This window comes from Musa acuminata, chromosome BXJ1-5 (assembly GCF_036884655.1).
Source record: "Musa acuminata AAA Group cultivar baxijiao chromosome BXJ1-5, Cavendish_Baxijiao_AAA, whole genome shotgun sequence".
Lineage (NCBI taxonomy): Eukaryota > Viridiplantae > Streptophyta > Magnoliopsida > Zingiberales > Musaceae > Musa > Musa acuminata.
In genome coordinates, this window is record NC_088331.1 from 36246568 (window position 1) to 36269148 (window position 22581).

General features: G+C 34.5%; 1 protein-coding gene across 2 annotated transcripts; it reads right to left on the reverse strand.

The window, feature by feature from the left end:
- Positions 1 to 286: 286 nt before the first annotated feature.
- LOC135674157 (peptide chain release factor PrfB3, chloroplastic-like) lies at positions 287 to 21861 on the reverse strand. Of its 2 annotated transcripts, XM_065183697.1 has the most exons (7): positions 21586 to 21861; positions 19288 to 19505; positions 17141 to 17341; positions 11806 to 11866; positions 11654 to 11736; positions 2716 to 2899; positions 287 to 748 (listed from the first exon to the last, which is right to left on the reverse strand). In XM_065183697.1, the coding sequence occupies exons 1-7, from the start codon at positions 21716 to 21718 to the stop codon at positions 444 to 446; spliced, it is 1185 nt and encodes a 394-aa protein (XP_065039769.1). In that variant the 5' UTR covers positions 21719 to 21861; the 3' UTR covers positions 287 to 443. The 2 variants fall into 2 exon arrangements, with proteins under 2 accessions (XP_065039769.1, XP_065039768.1); XM_065183696.1 differs by having other exon boundaries at positions 11654 to 11866; positions 21586 to 21859.
- Between the last annotated feature and the right edge of the window lie 720 nt (positions 21862 to 22581).

Consider the following 22581-nt stretch of genomic DNA (forward strand, 5'->3'; position numbering starts at 1 on the left):
GTAAGGGATCACTAAAACCTCCTATGAACAAGTGAAACATTATCAAGCCATACATGCATTTGTCCAAAAATCAAAACAAAGCGAGGCTTAGCATTTAAATGAAATATTATCAACCTGAGGAGAAGGAACGTAGTTACTACAATTTACGGCCCATTTGGTTCAAAAACACATATCAAGATGAGAAGTTATTCTGTACAAGGTAATTACTTGTTTATTCTTGCTACAGTCCAGAATATATCAGAAATAAAGAATGTTTACCTTTTTGCCACCACCAGAATAGCTAAAATAGAAAAGACTATTCTGTTGGTTACTATATTTACCTGGATATATCCCTTTGACAAGTTGGAAAAAGCTGTAGAGTAAGATAGATTCAGAAGTTATTACAGAACAAGTTCTTAATCCATTATTTAATTCTCCAACCAAACAGGGCATTAAATTCGATACTAAAGCATGTCAGTTGCCACCATTTCTCTTCCCCGCTTGAGACTAATATGAGTTCTGATAAGTGGTTCAATGTTACCATTCAATATGGAGTTCAAATCTGGTAGTTGGATTCCAGTTTTCACATCCTGAACCATTTTTTGGGGATGAAATATGTATCTCCTGGTTTCATCATTCAACTTATTCTGAACAGCTCCCCTCTCAACTTTGTTTACATCAGAGGTGCCTTGTTCATTCTCTAGAACAAGAAGTTTTCCTTTCAAACGGTTTAGAGCCTTAACCATATTGGCAAAAGAGCTCCTTTCACCTGCATAGAGTTTAAGCAAGCTCAATTAGGCTTTCTGAAACATTACACAGCATAAAAGCTAACATGAAATTAGGAATATGCTTCTTCTGGATAAATATTTGGAGTTTGTGACTGTTAATAACTGCTGTTATCAAATTTTAACAAGATGTTCTGTTACATCTACACCACTTATTAAACATGAAATATTTTTTTAGCATGTACTTCTATAAACAAGTTCCCTAGAACAATATCACTGATACGACTAGACAAGATAAAATGTTGACATTTTTTCTTCTGACACTTTCTACCTGCAAGATTCTACTGAACCCGTGCCGATCCATGGCTAGATAGGTATAGGTCCAATATGGTAAGATCTTCAATTCTAAACCTTTTCCTTCAGAAAAAGGGTCCCCCTTCAAATATTGCTTAAATTTGGACGATGTCTGAGTAGGATTTGGAAGAACTTGGGGAAATTTTGGTGAGTAGAAGAAATGAGAGTGTGAGGGGATGCAGGATTCAGAAAGAGGGATAAAAGAGGACAGTTTTGGAAGTGGAGCACCCGGTTAAGGGTGATCCGCATGTACACAAAGTGTACATCTGATATCCTTGCTGAGACAGTACGTATTGGGAGGTGCATACACCATTCATTCCGTATATGCTCACATGTCTACATGTACACAAAGTGTACATCTGATATCCTTGTTGAGACAGTATGTATTGGGAGGTGCATACACCATTCATTCCATATGTGCTCACATGTCTACATGGACACGAAGTGTACATCTAATATCCTTGCTGAGAGTGCTGATGCAACATCCATACTGGAATTTTTATGTCATTCTCATTAATGGCATATGCTTTGTCACTACATGTAGAACTTTTTTTTTATTTATTACTGATTGATGTCAGCAGAAATCTGCAGCAATGCCATTCAGGACTCAACTGCGATATATTTCTCTATATTTAGTTCCTCTACAAAGTCAATGTCCAAGAAGAGTTAGTTGCAAGTGAAAAAACCATCACATAAACTCCAGAGTTTCTAGTACTGCTACCCATCCCCAGTAAACAATTCCACAGGTTTCAGTGCAATTATTTTGCTATCGTGAAACTGGTATGGACTTACTGACATTTCCAGGATCTTGTTCAGTATTACTGATTGATATTCTCCTATGATATGTGAAGCTACATCCAATTTATGTCTTAGTAGCAATTTGACATGGCCTATAAATAAAGATATATTTTTTAATGACTTCCATGACACAATACTGAATATTAATTTCCTATGCATGTCAGACTTTTTGGGTTGAATGCTACTCATCTTATTCTGCATTTCCTTGAACATGAACCAAATAACAGTTAACAATTTCATTTATGGTTCCAGAAAAAGTAACCATGTGTAGCTTGTGCAAAACTTCTATTTTCCATCCATTATCAGTAAAGTTCACCATATTAGAATCCATAGTAGAACTTGAAATATATATTTTCAAATTCAACAAATACATGAAGAGCTAAATGTTGCTTATGCAAAAATTATTTTTTTCAGCGATGCTCAGTAAGTTCACTATATTAGAATCCACAGTAAAACTTGAAAGATGTTCAGATGTATAAGTTCTTTTCCAATTCAACTAATACATGAAGAAGAGATCTAACATATGTAATCAAAACTTTCATAATGTCAACAAAGAAGGTTAATCACTAGAAGACAATATCTAGTGTAGAGTTCAAAGGAATTTAATGCTTCCAGAAGCAACCAGAATTTATTCCCAGCTATATCAGTAATCCTGAAAGAATATTGTGTGTGGTCAACCCCATAGTCTGCCTATCAGACAGTTTTTTCACTTGAGAGAAGGGAAATTCTATTTTTCCAATAAGCATCGTTAACTTTAGTTGAGCCTCCTGATAACGAGTTGGAAGTTTACAATATGAAAGAATATGTAGCACAATAGAGCAAAAAGAAAATATAAGATCTTACAATGAAGACAAGGTACCTGAACTTTGGGCAGTTACACCACTTGGAATATGATGAATGCTAACTGCATGCTCTGTTCCATTCTCAAATGGAAATTGTTTATGAGCAGAGAAGAAAGAGATCTCAAGATTATTGTCATCAATTGGCATATTAATAGACCCTCCAAGGAAAAGAGGGATCACATCCACAATAGCTGAGTATAACTGCAATATTTTTTGTGTCATCAAATTTTCCATATCAAAATAAAATAAACCTAAAGTTGGAACATGCAACATCAGTATGTTTATGCAAACTGCTAGAAGATTATCACAAAATCACTAAATTGCTTCACTGAGGAAAAAACACAATACCTTACTAGCATTTCCAATGAGCAATTAGTCTTTTTCCAGAATTTATGACATCATGTGGTATTTTTTTTCCTACTTTACTTAAATTTATTTAGTGGCAATTAATTAAGGTTTTAAAAGGCTTCCATGATCATGACATCATAATGAGGACAAGTGTTTGACTCAGCTCTCAAAAGGTTTAGCCCTGTTTCATAATTAAGTTTGATCAATTCAAGCCAGTTTTGAGCAATTTCAAATTGAAGGCTGAGAAATTGGCCAAGTCTTCGATGATATGGTTGCATCAATGGGATCAGCCAATACTGTGAACCACATGACTTACACGACCAATGAAAAAAATGAGAAAAGCACTTTGCTTAACTAGAAAAACAACTATAGAGCTTTTGTTCTGTTATTCTTCTTATGCATTCTTCTGATATTGCTTTCTGACTGAAAACATGAGCAAGAAAAAAAGGTGCCCAGTGATAAAGGCTCCAACCTTTGCCAGATCTTGGGAGGATCTGACATGTAACCATAAACCTAAGTGGAGAAAGAATGTTTCAGAAATATAAAGCCATGATGCTCAAATTAAATGGAGAGAACTTGTCGTGGCACAAAGGCTCATCCATGGTGGATGATCCACCTATATCATGCATGCTCTCTGTGATCAAAATTAAATTGATACCACCAGGTAATATCATTGCCATATGACAGTATCTTCTATAATCTTACATTAGTTACCAAGACTACCCAAAAGGACAAAAAATGGAAGCCAAATAAAATAGAAAAAAAGACAAATCATAGACTGATTGGAGATCCCAAGGAAACGTGGAGAAGATAAATCTTGGATTTCATTAGTGATTTCATTTCCAAAAGGAAGTATATCATGATTGAAAATTTTACAAAGAAGAAAGTTTATCAAACAAATATTCTATCAAATAAAGAAGATTATTTGCAAAACTATATCTAAAATCTATCTTCCCTAAAGAATAAATGACTGACAAGCCTTGATTTAGAGTCATAATTTCTTAATTATATTTTTCTTATTTTGGTAATTTCTTTTTCTTATACTTGGGAGTCTATAAGAAGAGGAACGGATTGTATTCTGGAAACACCACAACATGGTTAATTGAATAAGTATTCCCCACATTACATGTGAGTGGTGTGAGGCCACACTCTTCTTTCCTTGCAATACAATTCTGCATGGAGATGGTTGAATGAATAAGAGTGTTCTCCACATTATATGTGAGTGGTGTGAGACCACATTCTTCTTTCCCTGTGGTACAATTCCATTGTCCACATGTTGATATGCACAGAGATGCGAGGCCCTCATTACTAGGAGTTAATCCTTGAACCAAAGTGAGTTTAGAAGTTTTTTTTCCTCTTTTTTGCTTTTACCTCATCTAATAACTTCTATACTCTATTGCACAACTATGAAATCCTATAAACAAAAATATTTTCTTGCCCGTTCAAGCCCTATATTATATTTGTATTGAAGTTCTTGTCCTACATCACTTTCTAGTCTGGATTTGTTATTTCTTTATGAAGATTATTATGAAGCTAGCCCAGGTCTACTCAAATCCTACTAAGACCGTTAGGAACTACCTGAGAACCATTCAAATCCAACCAAGATTTGTTCAAATTCAACCTAAATCCTCATAGATATTGGCTAAAGCTATGTAGATTTAAGTTGGCTTTATAGGGATCCGTAAGATCCATGTGGGTTTGATGTAGCTCTATGTAGATTTAGGCTAGATTTATGTGCATCTGCGCTAAATTTCTGTATAAGTAACCATATTTATACCATGTTTTGAATCCTAAATTTAAATTTTGTGGTTGTACTAATGATTCGCAAGCAACAAAGTATTATTTCAGCATGGTAGCAGGCTTGTCACTTAGACCACCATCATCATTAGCAGCATTCACTATGACTACATTGGTCATGATGGAGGAATAAAATCCATGTGGGTTTGATGTAGCTTTATGAAGATTTAGGCTAGATTTACGTGCATATTAGCTTAATTTCCATAGAAGTAGCTACATTTATACCATGTTTTGAATCCTAAATTTAAATTTTGTAGTTGTATACTTGTATTAATGACTCTTAACCAACAAAGTATTTTTTCAGCATAGTAGCATGCTTGTCACTTAGACCACCATCATCATTAGCAGTACATTCACTATGACTACATTGGTCATGATTGAGGATTAACCTAACTGAACCAACATGGATTTTCCAACATGACCAAGTGAATGAAGGTAAACAGAGAAATTAGACAGGCTTCTAAGGTAGAATTGGATGCCTAAATGGGAGTCAAGGGGATAATGTTGGTGAGGACCATGAGCTTACTACAGTTATTTGTGCATCACTGGAGTGCCACCACATGCATCAGTCCATAAGACACTAAAATAAGTTTAGTAGTTCATCCCAACACGAATAACATGGTAGTGGTAGTAACAATATTGGTGTTGTTGAACCATCCCAAGTCAATCAGTCCTCTACACTAAGGAGGCCCAATAGGAGTGATGCACAAAGTTTGGATAGGAGTGTAAATATGAAGCAATCACGTGACACTCATGAGCTAGGAAGAAGTGGTTGAAGTATACAACCACCTCGACCTGGGGGCTTATGGGGTTCTTTTAGCACTTTCATTAAGAGGTCAGCTATTGACATGGTTGATCTTGATTCCTAACACTCCCTTCCAAAGTGAAAATTAGACAAAAAAATCAAATATGCTATACAAAAGAGAAGAACAGAGATATAACAAAGTAAATAATAAAGTGGTTCAATTTCAATCTCATCCCTGCACATACAACTTAAGGTCCATGTTATCATTCTAGAACATGATCCCAAGATGCAACCTTCTAGTCCATTAAGATTGTTAGGTAGTATCTTGATGAGGAGGTTGAAGAAATCTTATGCTAAGTCAAGTTATTTAACAAGCAGTGGGCCTTATATGATGTGACCTTATATATGACAACTAATCCGGGCCTTCCAAGATGAGCAACATGATCATTTTTTACTTATAGGAACAAAGAATCACTTTTTCCACCAGTTAGATTCATGATGCATGGTATATTCAAGACGTAATGTAAACTTTAGTGGATGAGGTTGAGAACTGCCATTTAATTTAGATGGTGTTGATAATAGCATAAATTCCAAGCAGGCTGGTGGATAGCTGATGGATGGGAAGACCATTGAGAAGCACATCTTTTCCTTCATAAAAAGACTTGGAGGGCACTCACTAACCCTAGGAGATCTTAGAATCTTTATAACATTATTTGAGATAGGACACCCGGATTTCCAACCACCTTCCTATGACAGGTAAAAAGAATTCTTATTTCATTATTTATTAACTTTGTAATGTGTATTATACTGAGATAGTCTAATACATTTTAATAATGATTGATCATTTTGCAACTTGATGTAGGTACTACCTGAATCCTACACACTAGTTTGATACAAACCTTGCCACAGATAACCTCTTGGTGGCTTTTCACAGTTCATCAGTAGATCAGAATCAAACATCTCAAGTGCAATCAATGCAACTAGTAAGAAATAATGAAATTATTATACCTGATTATCCTTACACAACCCAACACATTAAGTAATGAAATGAACAATTACTTAATCACGTATGTTGCTTTAAGGATGTCTATTTCGAGAAATTTATGGGATAATCAGTAAGAACACTCATTTGATTCCAATACAACATGAATCTAGGTAACAAAATCACAAATATAATTCATGCTTACTTCAGATTAGATACATAAAAAAAGAACTTGTTGTTTAACTACAATTTTGCAATTGAGTAGTAATTATAATATTGAGGATCTTATTACACTTCAAAAAGATTACAATATAAATCTTATCAATGGCAACGTCAAGCGTAATTGCTGACATATTTTGTCTACCTTCCTGTCAATACAAACCAAAATTCACAATCAGTTGTCACAGAGATGCTTAGAAAAGCAAACATACACATTTAAGGTTCACTGCCTAACACTAGACAAAAAAAGATCCACTTCTAGATGAGGTATTAAATTAAGGATCTTAATTTCGTATTGTACCATCCAATACGGACAGTACGTACCGATCCGCTAGCAGAACGGTACACGGACCGCCTACTACCGAGCAGTATCAATGACATAGCACCATATCGGACGATACGAGCTATACCAGGCGACTGTTACCAGTTGTAATAGTGCTCCAACAATCAATTTGACCATTGGAAGCCTTCTCAAGAGTTTTTAAACTCTTTCCTTCCCCCTATTTCGATCCATTTTACTTTCTCTCTCTCTTAAACTCTCTCAAACTCTTTTTTTCTCATATTTTCACTCTCCTAAACTCAACAAAACAACGATATGTGGTTGATTCAAATTTAAGAGGCTAATTTGGGGAGTCGTTGGTCCCATCTACACAATTTAAGGGTGGTGCATGGACTGAGGAGCAGTATTTTACACATGCCACCTAAGATTCAGATCATGAAACTCGATAAGGTACTGGTCAAATTTATACATGGAAGGGAAAGGAAAAGGAGAAGCCAATGGATGATTTTGAGCAGATGCGACAGAGCCTACACAACGTAGACACAGAATGAAGCTTATCGTATTCACAATCATCGTATTATGGAGAATCTTGTGGCCAATAATAGTACGATAATAGTTGGTCATATTTCTCCGAGCAACAGTATGATACGGAGAGCAGTAGATTCGTAGCGAAAATAAAAGTTCGAATATTCACCAATACATGCTTGAGGAGCCGCCTCAGACACGTGATTCACGACGATTAACCTACGACCATCACCACATTGATGCACCAATGGCATACGGTGTTTCAATACACTATATCGTGAGATCAATTTCAAGATTGGGTCTGACAAACATATCATATTGATATACAGATACATAGCATCGAGGACCCCGATCCACCACTCGTAGAAGCCCATCGTTCGTTTTAGTGGTAGAATCAAGTATATTTACACATGTAATTTCTTAATTCATTTGAATCTTAAAGTTTAAGTTGTATACAAAATAATCTAACAATTCAAATAATTTTTCTGTAGATAATTTAATATTAACAAACGACGATCCGAAGCGGACCGAAATTGTAAATCTTGCACAAGGCAATTCTTTTAAGCCCGAAAAAGATGTGGCACTATTCTTACTTAATTTAGATTAGTTTTACTAAAACTATACTAAATGTATATTTATTTCTAACTTAGAAACCCTATCCTAACTTTCTTTTCTATTTTTCAAGTATTTTCAGAGGATTTTATTCAGTTTTTAGGTGTACCGCTCGATACCCCATACCGTACCATATCAAGTAAAACTCAGTACACCGATATGATACGGTACGATATTCAGAACCTTGATATAAAGAGCAGGGCACAAGATTGAAACATGGTTGAGATACAAGCAATCAGTCTATCAGAGCAAGGAACATCATTTCATTCATGCCATTGAGGAGATAAGAGACAACTTATATGATATCGAGTTCGATAAGAATTCCTCATGGTTACCGTCCAAATAGCATAGATTTCATAGATAACAACATCATTGAGATGGCCATCTTTGCACAAACTAATACTTCATATCAAGGATCACCGTTTTGGGTACCAGACCCGTTCCAGTAATCTATCAAACTGATATGTACCAATTAGTACCAATGTACTAACACATGGTACACCGGTATGTACTGGTGTTTCGGAGAGGAAGAAAAAGGAGAAGAGGAAGGGGTGGTGGAGGAATAGAGGAAGGAAGAGGGAGAAGGAAAATGGGGCCGATAGTGGAGGAGGAAGAAGGAAGAAGGGGAAGCAATAGAGGAGGAAGAAGAAGGAAGAAGATGAAATGGTGGAGGAGAACGGAAAGCAAGGAAGAAGAAGAAGGAACAAAACAAAGTGATGGAGGAGGAAGAAGGAAAGGGGCTATGGAGGAAGATAAAGAAGGAAGAAGAGGAGAACAGAAAGGCGTGTGCGAGAGAGTCTCATGGTGGCAACGAATGGGCAAGTGATGTCCCACAACAGCAATGAACGGGTAGGAGATGTCCAACGGTGACAGTAGTGAATGGGCAGGCAACATTCCCCGACGACAACAACAGCACTAGCGACAGCAACGTCCTGTGCAATGGGTAGAAAACCCTAATCGAGGTGATATGACACTTATTTGATGATTTGGATCAAATGGCCTGAAACGAGAATGGTTCACGCATCGGTCCACGTTCGGACTGATATGTGCCACTTGTTTCCTACCGTTTCGGGCAGTACAACAATCCTTGCTTCATATGGCTCACAACCCTAGTGTCGTGGTTATAGTTGCAGTTCAACTTATCAATAATGAAAGCAATAGTATTTGATATAACCTAGCTATCCTAGCTATAATTGCCCCAACAACTCACTATCCTAGCTATAATTAATAATAATGAGGCCCAACTATAACTTCCCTTCATCAGTGGTATATGGTATATTGATATCCAATGTCATGGAAAAAATATTATATATTCTTCAAAGTTGTAATCTTATTCCACAATCGAGATGCATTGAAGACATGGAACTACCTCCCACAAAATCACTCATCCTTTTGGTGGCCTACTACCAACAAAAAGTGACATGGAACCAATTTAGTCTAATGCTTTATTTAAACAAATTTGATTAGTTTTTCATATATGTAATAAATTTTCATATGTTAACATCTGCTCAACGAGGACAAAAAGGATACAAATGCAGAAAAAATGGAGGAAATCATATTTGTTTTTTATTGAAGATTGTAAATCTTGATTGAAGATTCATCTCTACAAACATGAAAGTTCATCAATCAAGAATATTATCAACAGAGGAAGACTATTTTTCAAATCAAGTTAGAAATATTACCTTCTTCGAAGGAAAGAGAATATCACATATTTGATTTGATTAGATTGTAATTTTCCTTATTTTTGCATTTTCTATTATATTCTTGTACTTGAGTCTATAAAAAGGGGCATGAATGTTGTAATGCATTTATTAGAAATATATCAATGAATTGAGTTATGTTCCCACCTTGTGTATGAATGGTGCAAGGCCACAAGTTTCTTCTCCGATGGAATGATTCCATCGTTCATATGCAAGATGTGCAGAGGAGCGAGGTCTTCTTCCTAGGAGACAATTTAAAGATAATAAAAATGTTCTATCATTAAGGCCGATCCATATCTCAAGAATATGAACTCAAGGCGAGTTCTTATGTAGCGACAGCATATGACATGAAACCAATTTAGTCTATATTTTATTTAAATAAATTTGATTAGTTTAAGGATATTTCGTATATGTAACAAGTTATCATATGTCAACATCTGCTCAGCAAGGAGAAAAGAATGCAAATAGAAATTATTTTTATTTTTATTGAAGATTACAAATCTTGATTAAAGATTCATCTCTACAAAGATAGAAGCTTCTCAATCAAAAATGTTATCAAGAGAGGAAGATTATTTTTCAAATCAGTCAAAAATATTATCTTCTTAATAGGATAGAGGATATCATATATTCGATTTGATACGATTGTAATTTTCTTATTTATATATTTTCCCTTTTGTTCTTATACATGAGCCTAAAATAAGAGGCTAGAACATTGTAATGCATCAAATATAAATGGATCAATGACTTAAATCCTTTTCCCACCTTGTAAGTAGTATGAGGCCACAAGTTACTTCTTTAATGGAATGATTCCATCATCCATGTGCAAAATGTATGGAGGTACGAAGTCTTCATCATGGGAGTTCCCTCCTTAAGGTAAAGTAAGTCAGGTAGTTATCCAATTTTTTTTCTATTATCTTTAAATTATTATCTTTTTTCTTTCTTTTTAGCTCCCTATCATCAAAAGAAACCAATTGCTACTCGTCCTACATTAAAAAAGTATGACAACAAATTTGATAAATAAATATGTTTACTTTATAATGCATGTATAACATGTCCACTTTAGTACTTTTATAGGGTTTGTATGCATGTTTCCTTCATATATAGTTTGTGATGGATCTTAAAAGTATATTTTTGAGGATGAATTGATTAGACCAGCTTGTACCATTCAACACAAGACCAAATCTTCAAAAGGGTACAAGGGTGTGACCGAGATGTTAATCCTTGCTTACCACATTAAAAACAGGCAAGGAAATGTAACATCAAAAACTTTAGGGAACTTGTGAATCTCAGTTTTCCTTTCTAAAAAAGCGTTCCCAATAGTTTTAAGTCGTCTACTAAAGAAACTTATATTTTAATGGATTAACATGTTTAGGGGACTTATTCTAATAAACCTTGACATGCATAAAACAAGTGATGATCTGCAGTGAAATTGTTTTACTCAAGTCATGAACAAAAAAAAGCCAAAGCGCCTTATCAGGAACCTAATTTATACTGCAAAATTGGTTAGTATTTGGTTATTCCATTGCATGATATGTCATAACCTATCCTCCCAGTTGGCCACTTGGAACTTCTCATGTATGTCTTATATATTTCATAATACATAGTCCAAGGAAACATGATCTGAGCTACCAGTTGTGTCCTGTTTACCTTATTTCTGAAACAAGACATCTTCATTTCAATGTTCAAGAAATTTAGAATTTTTAAAGGCCTACTAACATGACGTATATTAAGGAACAGCAAAGATTACCCTAGGAACAGCAGATCCATCCACAGAATTGCAGATCTTTCTATGTACACCTCTCTCTCCAGAAAGGTAGCCATACATATATTCTGATTCAAACTCAACAGTTACTATTCTGGTTCCAGCTCCCTTTGATGAATACCGTTCAATGATCTTACCTGTCCATCCATACTTTTTAGCCCATCTGGTATACATTTGAAGAAGCTTCTCTGCCCAAACCTAGACATGCAGTTAAGCATTTATACATATGAAGAGCATGCCACAAAACTAATGAATGTAGCAACTCTTAACTCTGAACCAAGGAACAAACAATATTACATTAAACAATGACTTGAATTCATAGCAATAGTATGAAGCTCTACAAACTATCAATAACTACATGCATTTTTCCAACATAAATTACTTTTGGTTACAGATGCCAAAATAAGATGATTTGATTTCAAAACAAAGAATTTCTTATCAGTGAACGTATCCTAGAAAGTAATCAGAATTGATGTGTCCATGTTAAATTGGGAAATCAAAAACAAAGATGGGGCTTCTTTGGCATGACCCTGGGTTGACATACATTTAACCAAATTCTGAACCTTGATCACTATTGGTTATGATTAAACTAGCCAGAATATTAATCACATCACAAGTGATTGGTTAGTGGAATTTAGTTTTTAATGACACACTTTCCATCCTTCAAGACCAGAGCTTGAATATTTCTCTTGCTAAACACCAACAAGGACCAGTAGCAATGGACCATGCAAACAGGGAAAACCAAGTCAACTGCACCACAAAAGAATTGTGCTAGCGTAAGTCAAGTAAAATCCACATCGGATGAATAGACTTCTCCCAAAGTTGAGTGTCATCAAACCTACCTACACCACTCAGCTAATTTCATGATCATCCATCATAGTTGTGATTCGAGCAAGAACCATCCAGTGCTAATTCAATAGATGGTTTCTACAAAAACTACCAAGGGAATCCATTCAAAAACCATAAAATATGGTGAGTACTACCAAGTTGAATTGATTTCGCTCTGATTTTTCAGGCTCTTGTTGCAAAGTAACACTTTTATCCCTTATCCTCTCTATTTTCCTCTAATCCCCATTACCACTTCCACTACCACCTCAAGGCTTTCTAACTCCCGGAGCAAGGATTGTAGTACCAACCGATACGTGCCAGAATAGGTTGGTATGTATTATGCTATAAAGGTACTAGCATGTGCCATGTCAATCCATGCTGAAGTTACCAACAAGATGAACTTTTGGTCCATACTGCCATGCTAGAAAGATATTGGCATTTCTCCATGCCACTAAGGAACAATCGTTGCCAAAGAGCTCACCCATACTGTCCCATCCAAAGTTATTAATATGTAACCAAAGCTAACTTCCACTGTGCCCATTCAACATGGTCTGAACCAAAAGTCTCTTGATGAGGACATGAATATAAATTAGCTATTCTCTCCCTTCGATGAACTTATCTAAACCATTAATTTGATATGATATGACCTTATTATCAGGGTATTCTTTAATCTAAGGAGAATTGCTTCCGAAGAAAGAAAAAAAGAAAGATGAGAAGTTACTACTAATCTACCACTAATTTATTTCATCAAAAGATAATCAGTCTCAAATAAAATCTTTAGGTCGCACAAACCGTCATATATAAAGGAGTTAAAGGAATCACCCTATAAGTAGTTCAATAGGAGGAAACTAAAGTTTCTCAATAAATTATTTCAAATATCTAAACAACTTGGTTAACTCAAACTATCTAATATCCATATCACAACGATTAGACACCAAATAAATTCAATAATGGAATCCAAATCTCAGTAAAATAATTAGAAAAAATAAAGACTAATATTAGTCCAAAAATAATTAAATAAAAGGTTTATATCTTCTATTCTAAGTAGGAAATTTATTGAAAATGTTTTTAAAACTAGCCTTGACAATTAAAATCAATCTTAGGATTTTGATATCCAATTTATTCTTATTTTAAGTAGGAAACCAATTGAAAATATATTTAAAATTAACCATGACAATTAAAATCAATATTAGGATGTTAATATCCAGTTTAGGGTCTAATCAGTCCACAAAAATGATGCACCCCCAAAAATGATGTTAATATTAGGATGAATTTTCTTAACCTGGTTGTTGATTTACATGACCATTATAGTATAGAAATATAAAAAAATTAAAAGAACTTTCATCACATGGAACACTATAATATAAACATAATCTATAAGAAATTAAATGTTCAGACTTCGTGTAGAGTAAAAGTTTGTTTTGCAGAAGTTTATTTTAGATTCCCTTGGTTGACAACACTTTGAAGTCAAAATTGCCATTTTAGCAGCTTAATCGAGCTCCAATAGCATGGAAGTCAAGGGTGTGCTGGATCTTCAATTCTAGATAGACCTTACAAAGTTTAAACTGGGACTACTAGCCACTGATCTACCGCATCACCAATTTGCACATTGCAATGCTCTGGGTCCTATTGCATCCCCAATTGCCTTCAAGGCAAGAACATATTGTAGTCAATGTCAAATATGTTGGTTGCTTGGGTTCACACGTCCGGGGCTTATACAAAAAGGTTGTTGTTGCAAATATATTATCTGATTGCATCCAATAATTTGTTTTAAAGGTCTGAAGGAAGCAGATCTCACACCAATTGAATCTGATGAAGATCATTACATGTTGTTAGGATTGGTCCACAAAGTCTCCATTTGCCCTCCAAGTCTGTCAAAGTGAGCCCTAGATTGATATACATCTCCTTTATGAAGTTAGATATGTTTTACAGTATTGGCTCCTTGATAGAGGCATGAGCTTGGGTGCACAAACACTGACACATTTGCCATAAATCACTAAGGTTGATCTAGTCCTAACAACTTAAGAGAATATGACCCTCCTATCAAGGTAATCTCTGATACAAGAAGTATTGACCTCCCAAATGAGAGCAATAAAGAGAAGAAGAGAGATCACTACTGATCTACTGCTACTCTATTGCATAAAAAGAGTATCAATCTCAACTATACCTTTAGATATTGCAAGTTCTCTTATAGAAGTTTTGTGAGTTTTGTGGAAAAAGAAATCTTGTCATCCTACAAAATATAACCAAAAGAGCCTTGTCAAAAAAATAAAAAAAAAGGGTTCCTTAAATTCTTCAAAGACAATTCCCAACAGGTAAATAGCTTGGCTAACTTATTCTAGAACCATATTAGAACTCCTGTTGCTCGGTTCTGACCACACAAGGGGTGGTTTAGGATCTCATCTCTCCAATATCAGTTTATTATTTGGATGACCTGGCAATAGTTACTGCCTAAAACTACTGGTCTAGGGTCATCTCTCCAATATCAGGTCTAGGGTCACCTAGATTGACCCTAGACCTCCTTGGGTTTATTATTGCCCTAAACCAACCTGCTGACACTTATTAAAAATGAATCAGACCTCATAAGGGTATATACATACTCCTACAAAGCTCAAGACAGCAGTTGCCAAATTTTCTTATGTCTTCTCTACCTCTCCTAATCAACTAATCTTAATAAATATCCATACTATCTCAAATGATTTTTGTTATTTTATTCTCTATCAATGTCAGAGCTAATTGTTTACAAATTAAAATTGTCTTATTCTATCTTTTCTAGGAATCTCACATATACACCTTAATATTCTCATCTAGATTACACTAACTTATTCTATATTTTTTAGTTGTTCACTGCTCCAATTTATAAAAGATGACTTGTGATAAACGGTCATAAAAACTTTTCTTCTAATCCAAGAGGCACATGGTGATTACAGAAAACTTGATATATTCCCTGTAATTTAAACACCAGTGACTACCTATATTAAACATAATTTTTAATACATCAATGTAATTGCAAAATACTCTTTCTTTCTAAAAGTCATCATAATGTAAATGCAAAATACTCTTTCTTTCTAGAAGTCATCATAATAAATCTTTAGGTAAGATCAAGGCTTTTAAGTTGGAAATAAATATAAATTAGTATAAATTTACAAAAATAATCTAAATTAAAACCTAATTAAACATATTCTACCATCACAAACATGTAAATCACCCTAATATGCATGAAATACAAAGATTTGACATAATATGTGTTTAATTTCGGATAAAAAGCAATATACACACTAATAACAACATTAAAGGCCTTAATTACTCCCTAATTAACATTATTCTACCAACATAAAAGGCCTCAAACAACATATTACACATTGAGAACATAAAATAGGCTTAATCATCTCAAAAATCATCAAAAATTAAGAAAAAACATATATATCTTTGATTATCTAATTTAGGTGTTAATCCTCTCTAATTAGCCTCTCAATCTTGATCCAATCCACAAATCATAGCTTTGTGAAGTTTAAGAGAGTGCAAACAAGAGAATGAGAGAAATATGTGAATGAGAAAGTCATTGAAAGAGTAGATGAGTTAGAAAGAGTGAAAAGAGAGAGAATAAGGGGTTAAAAACCCTTTCTACTAGTTCAAACGGTCAAATGAACCGTTTGAATAAAATGAATCATGATCCTTGATTGGTATCGGTTGAAATGGTCGAATTTTGACTATTTCAACCGGTACAAGTCCTATATCGAGCAATACAAGATCATATAACATAGACCACCGGATACAAGGTGGTCAGCGTACCGGTCCTCTATCGGACCGGTACGTTGGACTGGTGCGTACAATCCATACCGAGCAGGATACTACAGTATGATAGATCTTGATTGGCGCATCCAAATTTTCAGTAAAATCATAGATGAAAATTACAAATGAGGCCATTGATCAAAATTGTGCCCGAAATTCTCTCAAGTGAAAGCATACTGTAGTCTACCTCCTACATCTCATGGCTTTCACAAAAACTCTAGAAAAATACCCACTTAACAATATAAACTAATTATTTAAATTTTGCCAATGTGCTAGTCCATCTTTCCTTAATCTAAAAGTTTCAATGTGACTATCAAAAATTTGCACACACTTGGAAGATATAGTATTTATATATTACAACAAAAAAAACAGAGAACATAGAATAATCCACTAGCACAAGCCAATAAAAAAACAATAGAAATGATAACTTCATAGAGGTAACAATGTTGCAGCAGTTGCCTCAAATGAAATTGTCAAAATCATAGTAATTGCTCTTTCTTATAAATTATGATTGAAAAATTAAGGTATATAATAGGACATATTTATACCAGTTGATTTTTCTTGATAGGCAAATTCTATTTAGAGCAAAAAGTATATTACTGACAGTACCTCTCAGTAAATCTTATCAGGAAATATGTTCATAACAATTAAAAATATATAAATATGCTAAAACACAATTAATCAGAAAGTTTAGATGGTGTTTCAAGTTACTTATTGAGATTACAGTAACCTAAAGTTCGGAACTTGATTGCTAAGGATTAAGATACCACAGTTAGCAAAAATGCAGCTTTATGAAAAGAAAAATCTAGCTACAAAAATTGTTGTTAAATGTAAACAAAATGGTTCTTTAACCTCAGAAGCAATGCCTTCTGGCCCAGCTTTGATAGTTAAACAAGCTCCCTCACTGTCATATGGACCACTCAGAAACTTTGATAATTCATATTGCTCAAGGAAGCTGTTAACATCTAAAGTTGCTTTATAAGCCTGCTTAAAAAGCTCATGACTAATGACATCCATCTCGGCTAACTCCATGATCAACTTTGCTTCTTCAGCCTAGAAGTTTGAAATAGAGTTATGTCCACAACACAATTATTTTGTATCAGAAAATAAAGGAAGTCATGGTACTTTAGTCTGATAGCATCACTCAGACTGGCCATGAACTAGCAAATAGAAAGCTCTTAATAAAACAGCCAAAATACTATAATTGATACATTAAGATATCAAGACAAGGGAGAAGGAAAAGAACTTCTGTGAAACACATAGTTAAAGTACTTGTTTTTACCCAAGGCTCTGAGAGATATCACCAATAATAACATACTAGATGAAGCTCAAGGCAATATTTTGAACACATACAACTCATAAAAAGGTCTAGTTCAAATTTGTTCCCATGGCCAATTTTAACGACTCAATAAAATTGGAAAATTTGATTGTCTAAGGTTTAATTTCTTAAATAATGAATTAGTCTAGGAAGTCAAAGCTAATGTCTGCAACTATTTTTTATATGGACGAGATAACTGATGCGGGACCAAATTCATCAATTTGAATTAAATTTATTAATTTACGGATATTTTGCAAATATCATAAGTTGTCAAATGTCAACATATTACAAAATCCTACATTGGTTATCAAGTTTGCCCAATAAGAACAAAAAGAATGTCAATAAGGAGAAAAGTGGAAGAAATCAAATTTGAAGATTTCGTCTACAAGTTTCATTCTACAAGAATGGAAGCCTATCAATCAAATATATTCTCAAAAAGGAATATTATTTGTCAAAACAATATGAAAATATATATTCATTGAAGAAAGAAAGAATAAATGATTATTTGCCTTGTTGTAATTTTTAAATTATATTTGTTTCCTTATTTTTATTATTTTTTTCTTGCATTTGAGACTCTATAGAAAGAGAGAAAATATTTTAACTAAAGAACATTGGATGAAATGAATTGATGTTTTTTTCCACTGAGTACATTTTTTACCAATATATGTATGGTACTTATCCTAAATTTTTTCTTTTATTTCAATCTTATTTTCTCTATCCTAGAAAAAATATTTCTTTTTTCCAACTTCCAAGAACCTTTCATGCTTTTGTACTGCATCAGATTTGGTATCATATTAACTTAACAACCTCTATCATTTAAAGTACCAGAGCTTTTGGTTCAGTTGAGATATTCTATTATCAAAGTTGATACAAGGTTTCAAATATTGAACTTGAGACAAGTTCCTTCGCAACAAAAGTGTATGATGCAAGACCATTTTAATTTATTTCTTGTTTGAATAAATTTTATTAGTTTAGGGGGTATTTTTCAAATGTCATAAATCTAAATTTTCCTAGTGAAAACAAAAATGAAACCAATGAGGAAAAAAGCGAAAGAAATCTAATTCTGATTTTGATTGAATATTTTGATTCTCTAAGCAATTTTCATTATTCAACAATGATAAAAGTTTATCAATCAAATATATTATAAAAACGAAAACTACATGCAAAAACAAGTCTGAAAATTTATCTTCTTCTAAAGAATAAAGAAAAACTTTCCTTGATATAATTTTCTTAATTGTATTCTTCCTTATTTTTATGATTTTCTTTCCTTTTTGTGCTTGGGGAGTTTATAAAAAGAAGGAAAGAGATTATAACCAGATTACACAGAATGATTAAACTCTTTTCCCCCATTATGTTTTACAGGCATGGGGTTATATTCCTTTTTTGGATGGTACAATTCCATTATTCACATAAAAAACATAGAGATGTGTGAGACCTTCATTACTAGGAGGCAATCCTTGAGTCAAAGCAAATCTGCTTATTATTCTTTTGTTTTCTATCTCAACTAATATCTTCTTTTTCTTTATTCCACAATTATAAAATCCTATAAAAAAGCATTTTCTTTATGCCAAGAGCTTTCCATACTTTTGTTCTATATCAAACTTGGTAACAAAGCAACTTATCCTATATCAATAACTTATCTAATGAAATGACACTATGCCGGTCTTGGGAAGCACAGCACCTTATATCTCAAATCTTTAAGATCATTGATTAGTCTGTTGGCATCAGCTAAGGCAGTAAAATGTTGATCAGACTTAGCCAAGTCATCCCACAGACTATGACCTCGAAGCACTTCTTCCTGCTTGATTCGCCTTGCTTCTTCAATTTCTAATGCATTTGGTGCCATCATCTCTGCACGATGAACTGCATCTTCAATCTTTTTCTTGAGTGAGTACAAACCTAGACAATAAAGTTACAGATTCAATAGTATATGGAATAAAATTACTGCCAATAATGGGTCATAAAACCTGAAGAATGTGAAATCAGGAAAATTGTCTAACAACAATAACAGCAATGATACCAACAACAATAATAAAATATTCAGATACTAGAAACTGACTATACCAAGGTATGCAATACAGTACCATACCGGTGTTTCAAGGTTGGCTCGGTACGATACGGTACCAACATACCGAACGGTACACCAGGGCTTACCGAGTGATTTCCTCTTACTGTAGCATTGTAGCGCTACTACAATATATTACTGTAGCACTGTAGCACGGTCCGTCCGGTAGCGGGTGGTCCACGCACCGGTATGTCGTCGGACCGGTACGTACCGCCCGTACTGGGCGGTGCCATTCGAAATTTCATACCATGAACTATACTGCTATTTTCCTATAATTCTTGCTCACATTGCCTTTAAAACTTTTAAAACATAAGTTCTCATTCTGGATCATGTAACAGGACACAAGCAGCCAATTATGTGTCAAAGACCTAAAAATAAGGTATCGGTATCCTTTTGCCTCTCCTTATCCGGGGACAGAATTCGTCGAGTTAAATCAGCAGAATAAGAAATTCATTTTTTTTGTTAATCAGGTGACACCTAGATATGAACTGGGGATAAAGGATTTGCAGTCCCCCTCCATACCACTTAAGCCATGTTGCAAACCAAATTCGATCCATAAAAGAGCAATATGACAAGTACAAAAATTCACTTATAATCCATATCATGTTTTCTTCTGTTCTCAAAACAAGTATCACACACATTCCATACTCACAAAGCAAGCCTTAAGCCCTTAATTGAATTTAAAATTTTGATGAGTCCTTGATGAAACAGATGTTTTTAATTGTAATCACACATAAGTTTTTGGAAAAAACACCAAGACATAGAACAGATAATGGGACCAATTTAGCTATTCTGGAGCTAATCAACACTTACGATTATGGAGACAATGTGTTTTGATCTACTAAGGAAAGCTTAGGAATTTATTTATGGCTTAGACATTAGGACATAATCAAAACCAATGCCACCACACGTTAAATGACTAATAAAAAACTTTAACACCATATAATCTGTAAGAAAAATAAAATAAATGCATATCACTAGAGGAAAACAAATTATTTGTTGTCATTTGAATGATGTCACTTTCTACAACCAAAGCTTATCTGTTAATCCAGTATTGAGAAGTATCTCAGAAAACAAAATCAAGAATTGTTTTGTAACCGCTTGCTGATCCAGTGCAGATATTGCAACCAGCTTAGAGGGCTCACTATAGACTGATGCAACAGCTTAAGTTGGAATTTCTGATAGTTGTATAATTTCTCTAAAAAGTGAGTTGTGGCTTCACCTTCGACACACTTTATGTGACACCCTAATTTCTCTAAAAAGTGAGTTGTGGCTTCACCTTCGACACACTTTATGTAACACCCCAATTAGTCCCACATCGGAAGTGGGCAAAGACTAAGTTTGGCTTATAAGGGTATGATGAGTGTAGAAACTAAGATGCATATAACTATCATATGTCGTTAAAGAGGATTTCACTTCATTTCGGTTCTTTAAACACATCAGAGTAATACAACTGCCTATAATTACTAGTAGATGAAGTATCGACAATTGTTCATTGGCAAAATAGCACACAGGGAGTTATAGGCCAGTTAGCACATCAGATTCGGATCCTGAAACTTTAAATACAAAAGATAAATGGGATTAATCGTTATTTTGAAAATACTATAGAAACTAAGATGCATATAACTACCATATGTCGTTAAAGAGGATTTCACTTCATTTCGGTTTTTTAAACACATCAGAGTAATACAACTGCCTATAATTACTAGTAGATGAAGTATCGACAATTGTTCATTGGCAAAATAGCACACATTCTTCCATCGCAAATTCAAACCACGCCATTCGAGACCACTGTAAGCATGAATATAACCTGAGCTATTACTAGCAAGACGACCACACAAGAGATGCCAATGGAATTCGACGTCCAAGAACTCGACTAGTTCAACTTATAGCAGAAAGGAGAGGGAGACGAACCGAGCTGCTTGTAGACCTTGTGGCTCTTGCTCCTCTCCATTGACTTACATGCCCGAACGGACGGCGCGATGGGAGCGCCTGGACCCGAGGCGAGCCATCTCGGCGGAAAGGAAGCCGATCTCATGACGGACATGGCAAGTAGCACACCGAGAAATCCCAAGAGGAAGGGGATGAAAGTGAGGGACCGGGCGGAAGGATGGAATCGTGTGGAACAATCGTGCGGTGGTTCTATACAGGGGACTCATGGCGCGCCGCCCCTCACACGGTTCTCATCCGTGAGTGTGAGGTCGGATTTAGCAATTACCGCATTAGTATTTTCCTTTTTATTTACCCTTTACTTTTTATAAAGTATTCGATGGGGTTACCACAAATTTCAGAAAAGACGCATTTTCCAGAAAAAAAAAATGTTTTTCAAAATATTGGTTTTTCTAAAAAAAAGTTAATTATTCATACCCAATGAACTGTTAGAGCGAGCATCCGTGTTCATATTGCTGCTGTAATTTATACAGTATCACATAACTTTATATATTAAAATTATACAGTAAAACATTGATATTGCTGATGTAATTTCTGATAGGCCACCGAGCAAACCCTTCTTTATTTAAAATTTTAATCGAGATTATCACTTTCAACCGATTGTCGATGCCTTTCTTTTTTTCAAGCACCAATCCTTCCTTAATTATCAAAGCTTTTTGGGAGTCCATTGTGGGTCTGCACCCTGCCTAAAGACAACAAATCCAATACCTCCATTACATAAAGAGGAACAAAAGTGTCATCCGCATTAAACTTGGTACATACCTAAATCGTTTTAATCCATTTAATCAGAGAAAGAACATTGTGTATCTCACCCATAGAACCTCCAGACGCTTTCAGTAACTTATTATTCAATGATAATATTGCTTTATAAGTTATAGAAATTAGAGCTATTGCTCCTCTCAAGTAAAAAACCATTAATCCAATCATTAAAATCGGAAAACTTGTTACCAACTGTTGAAT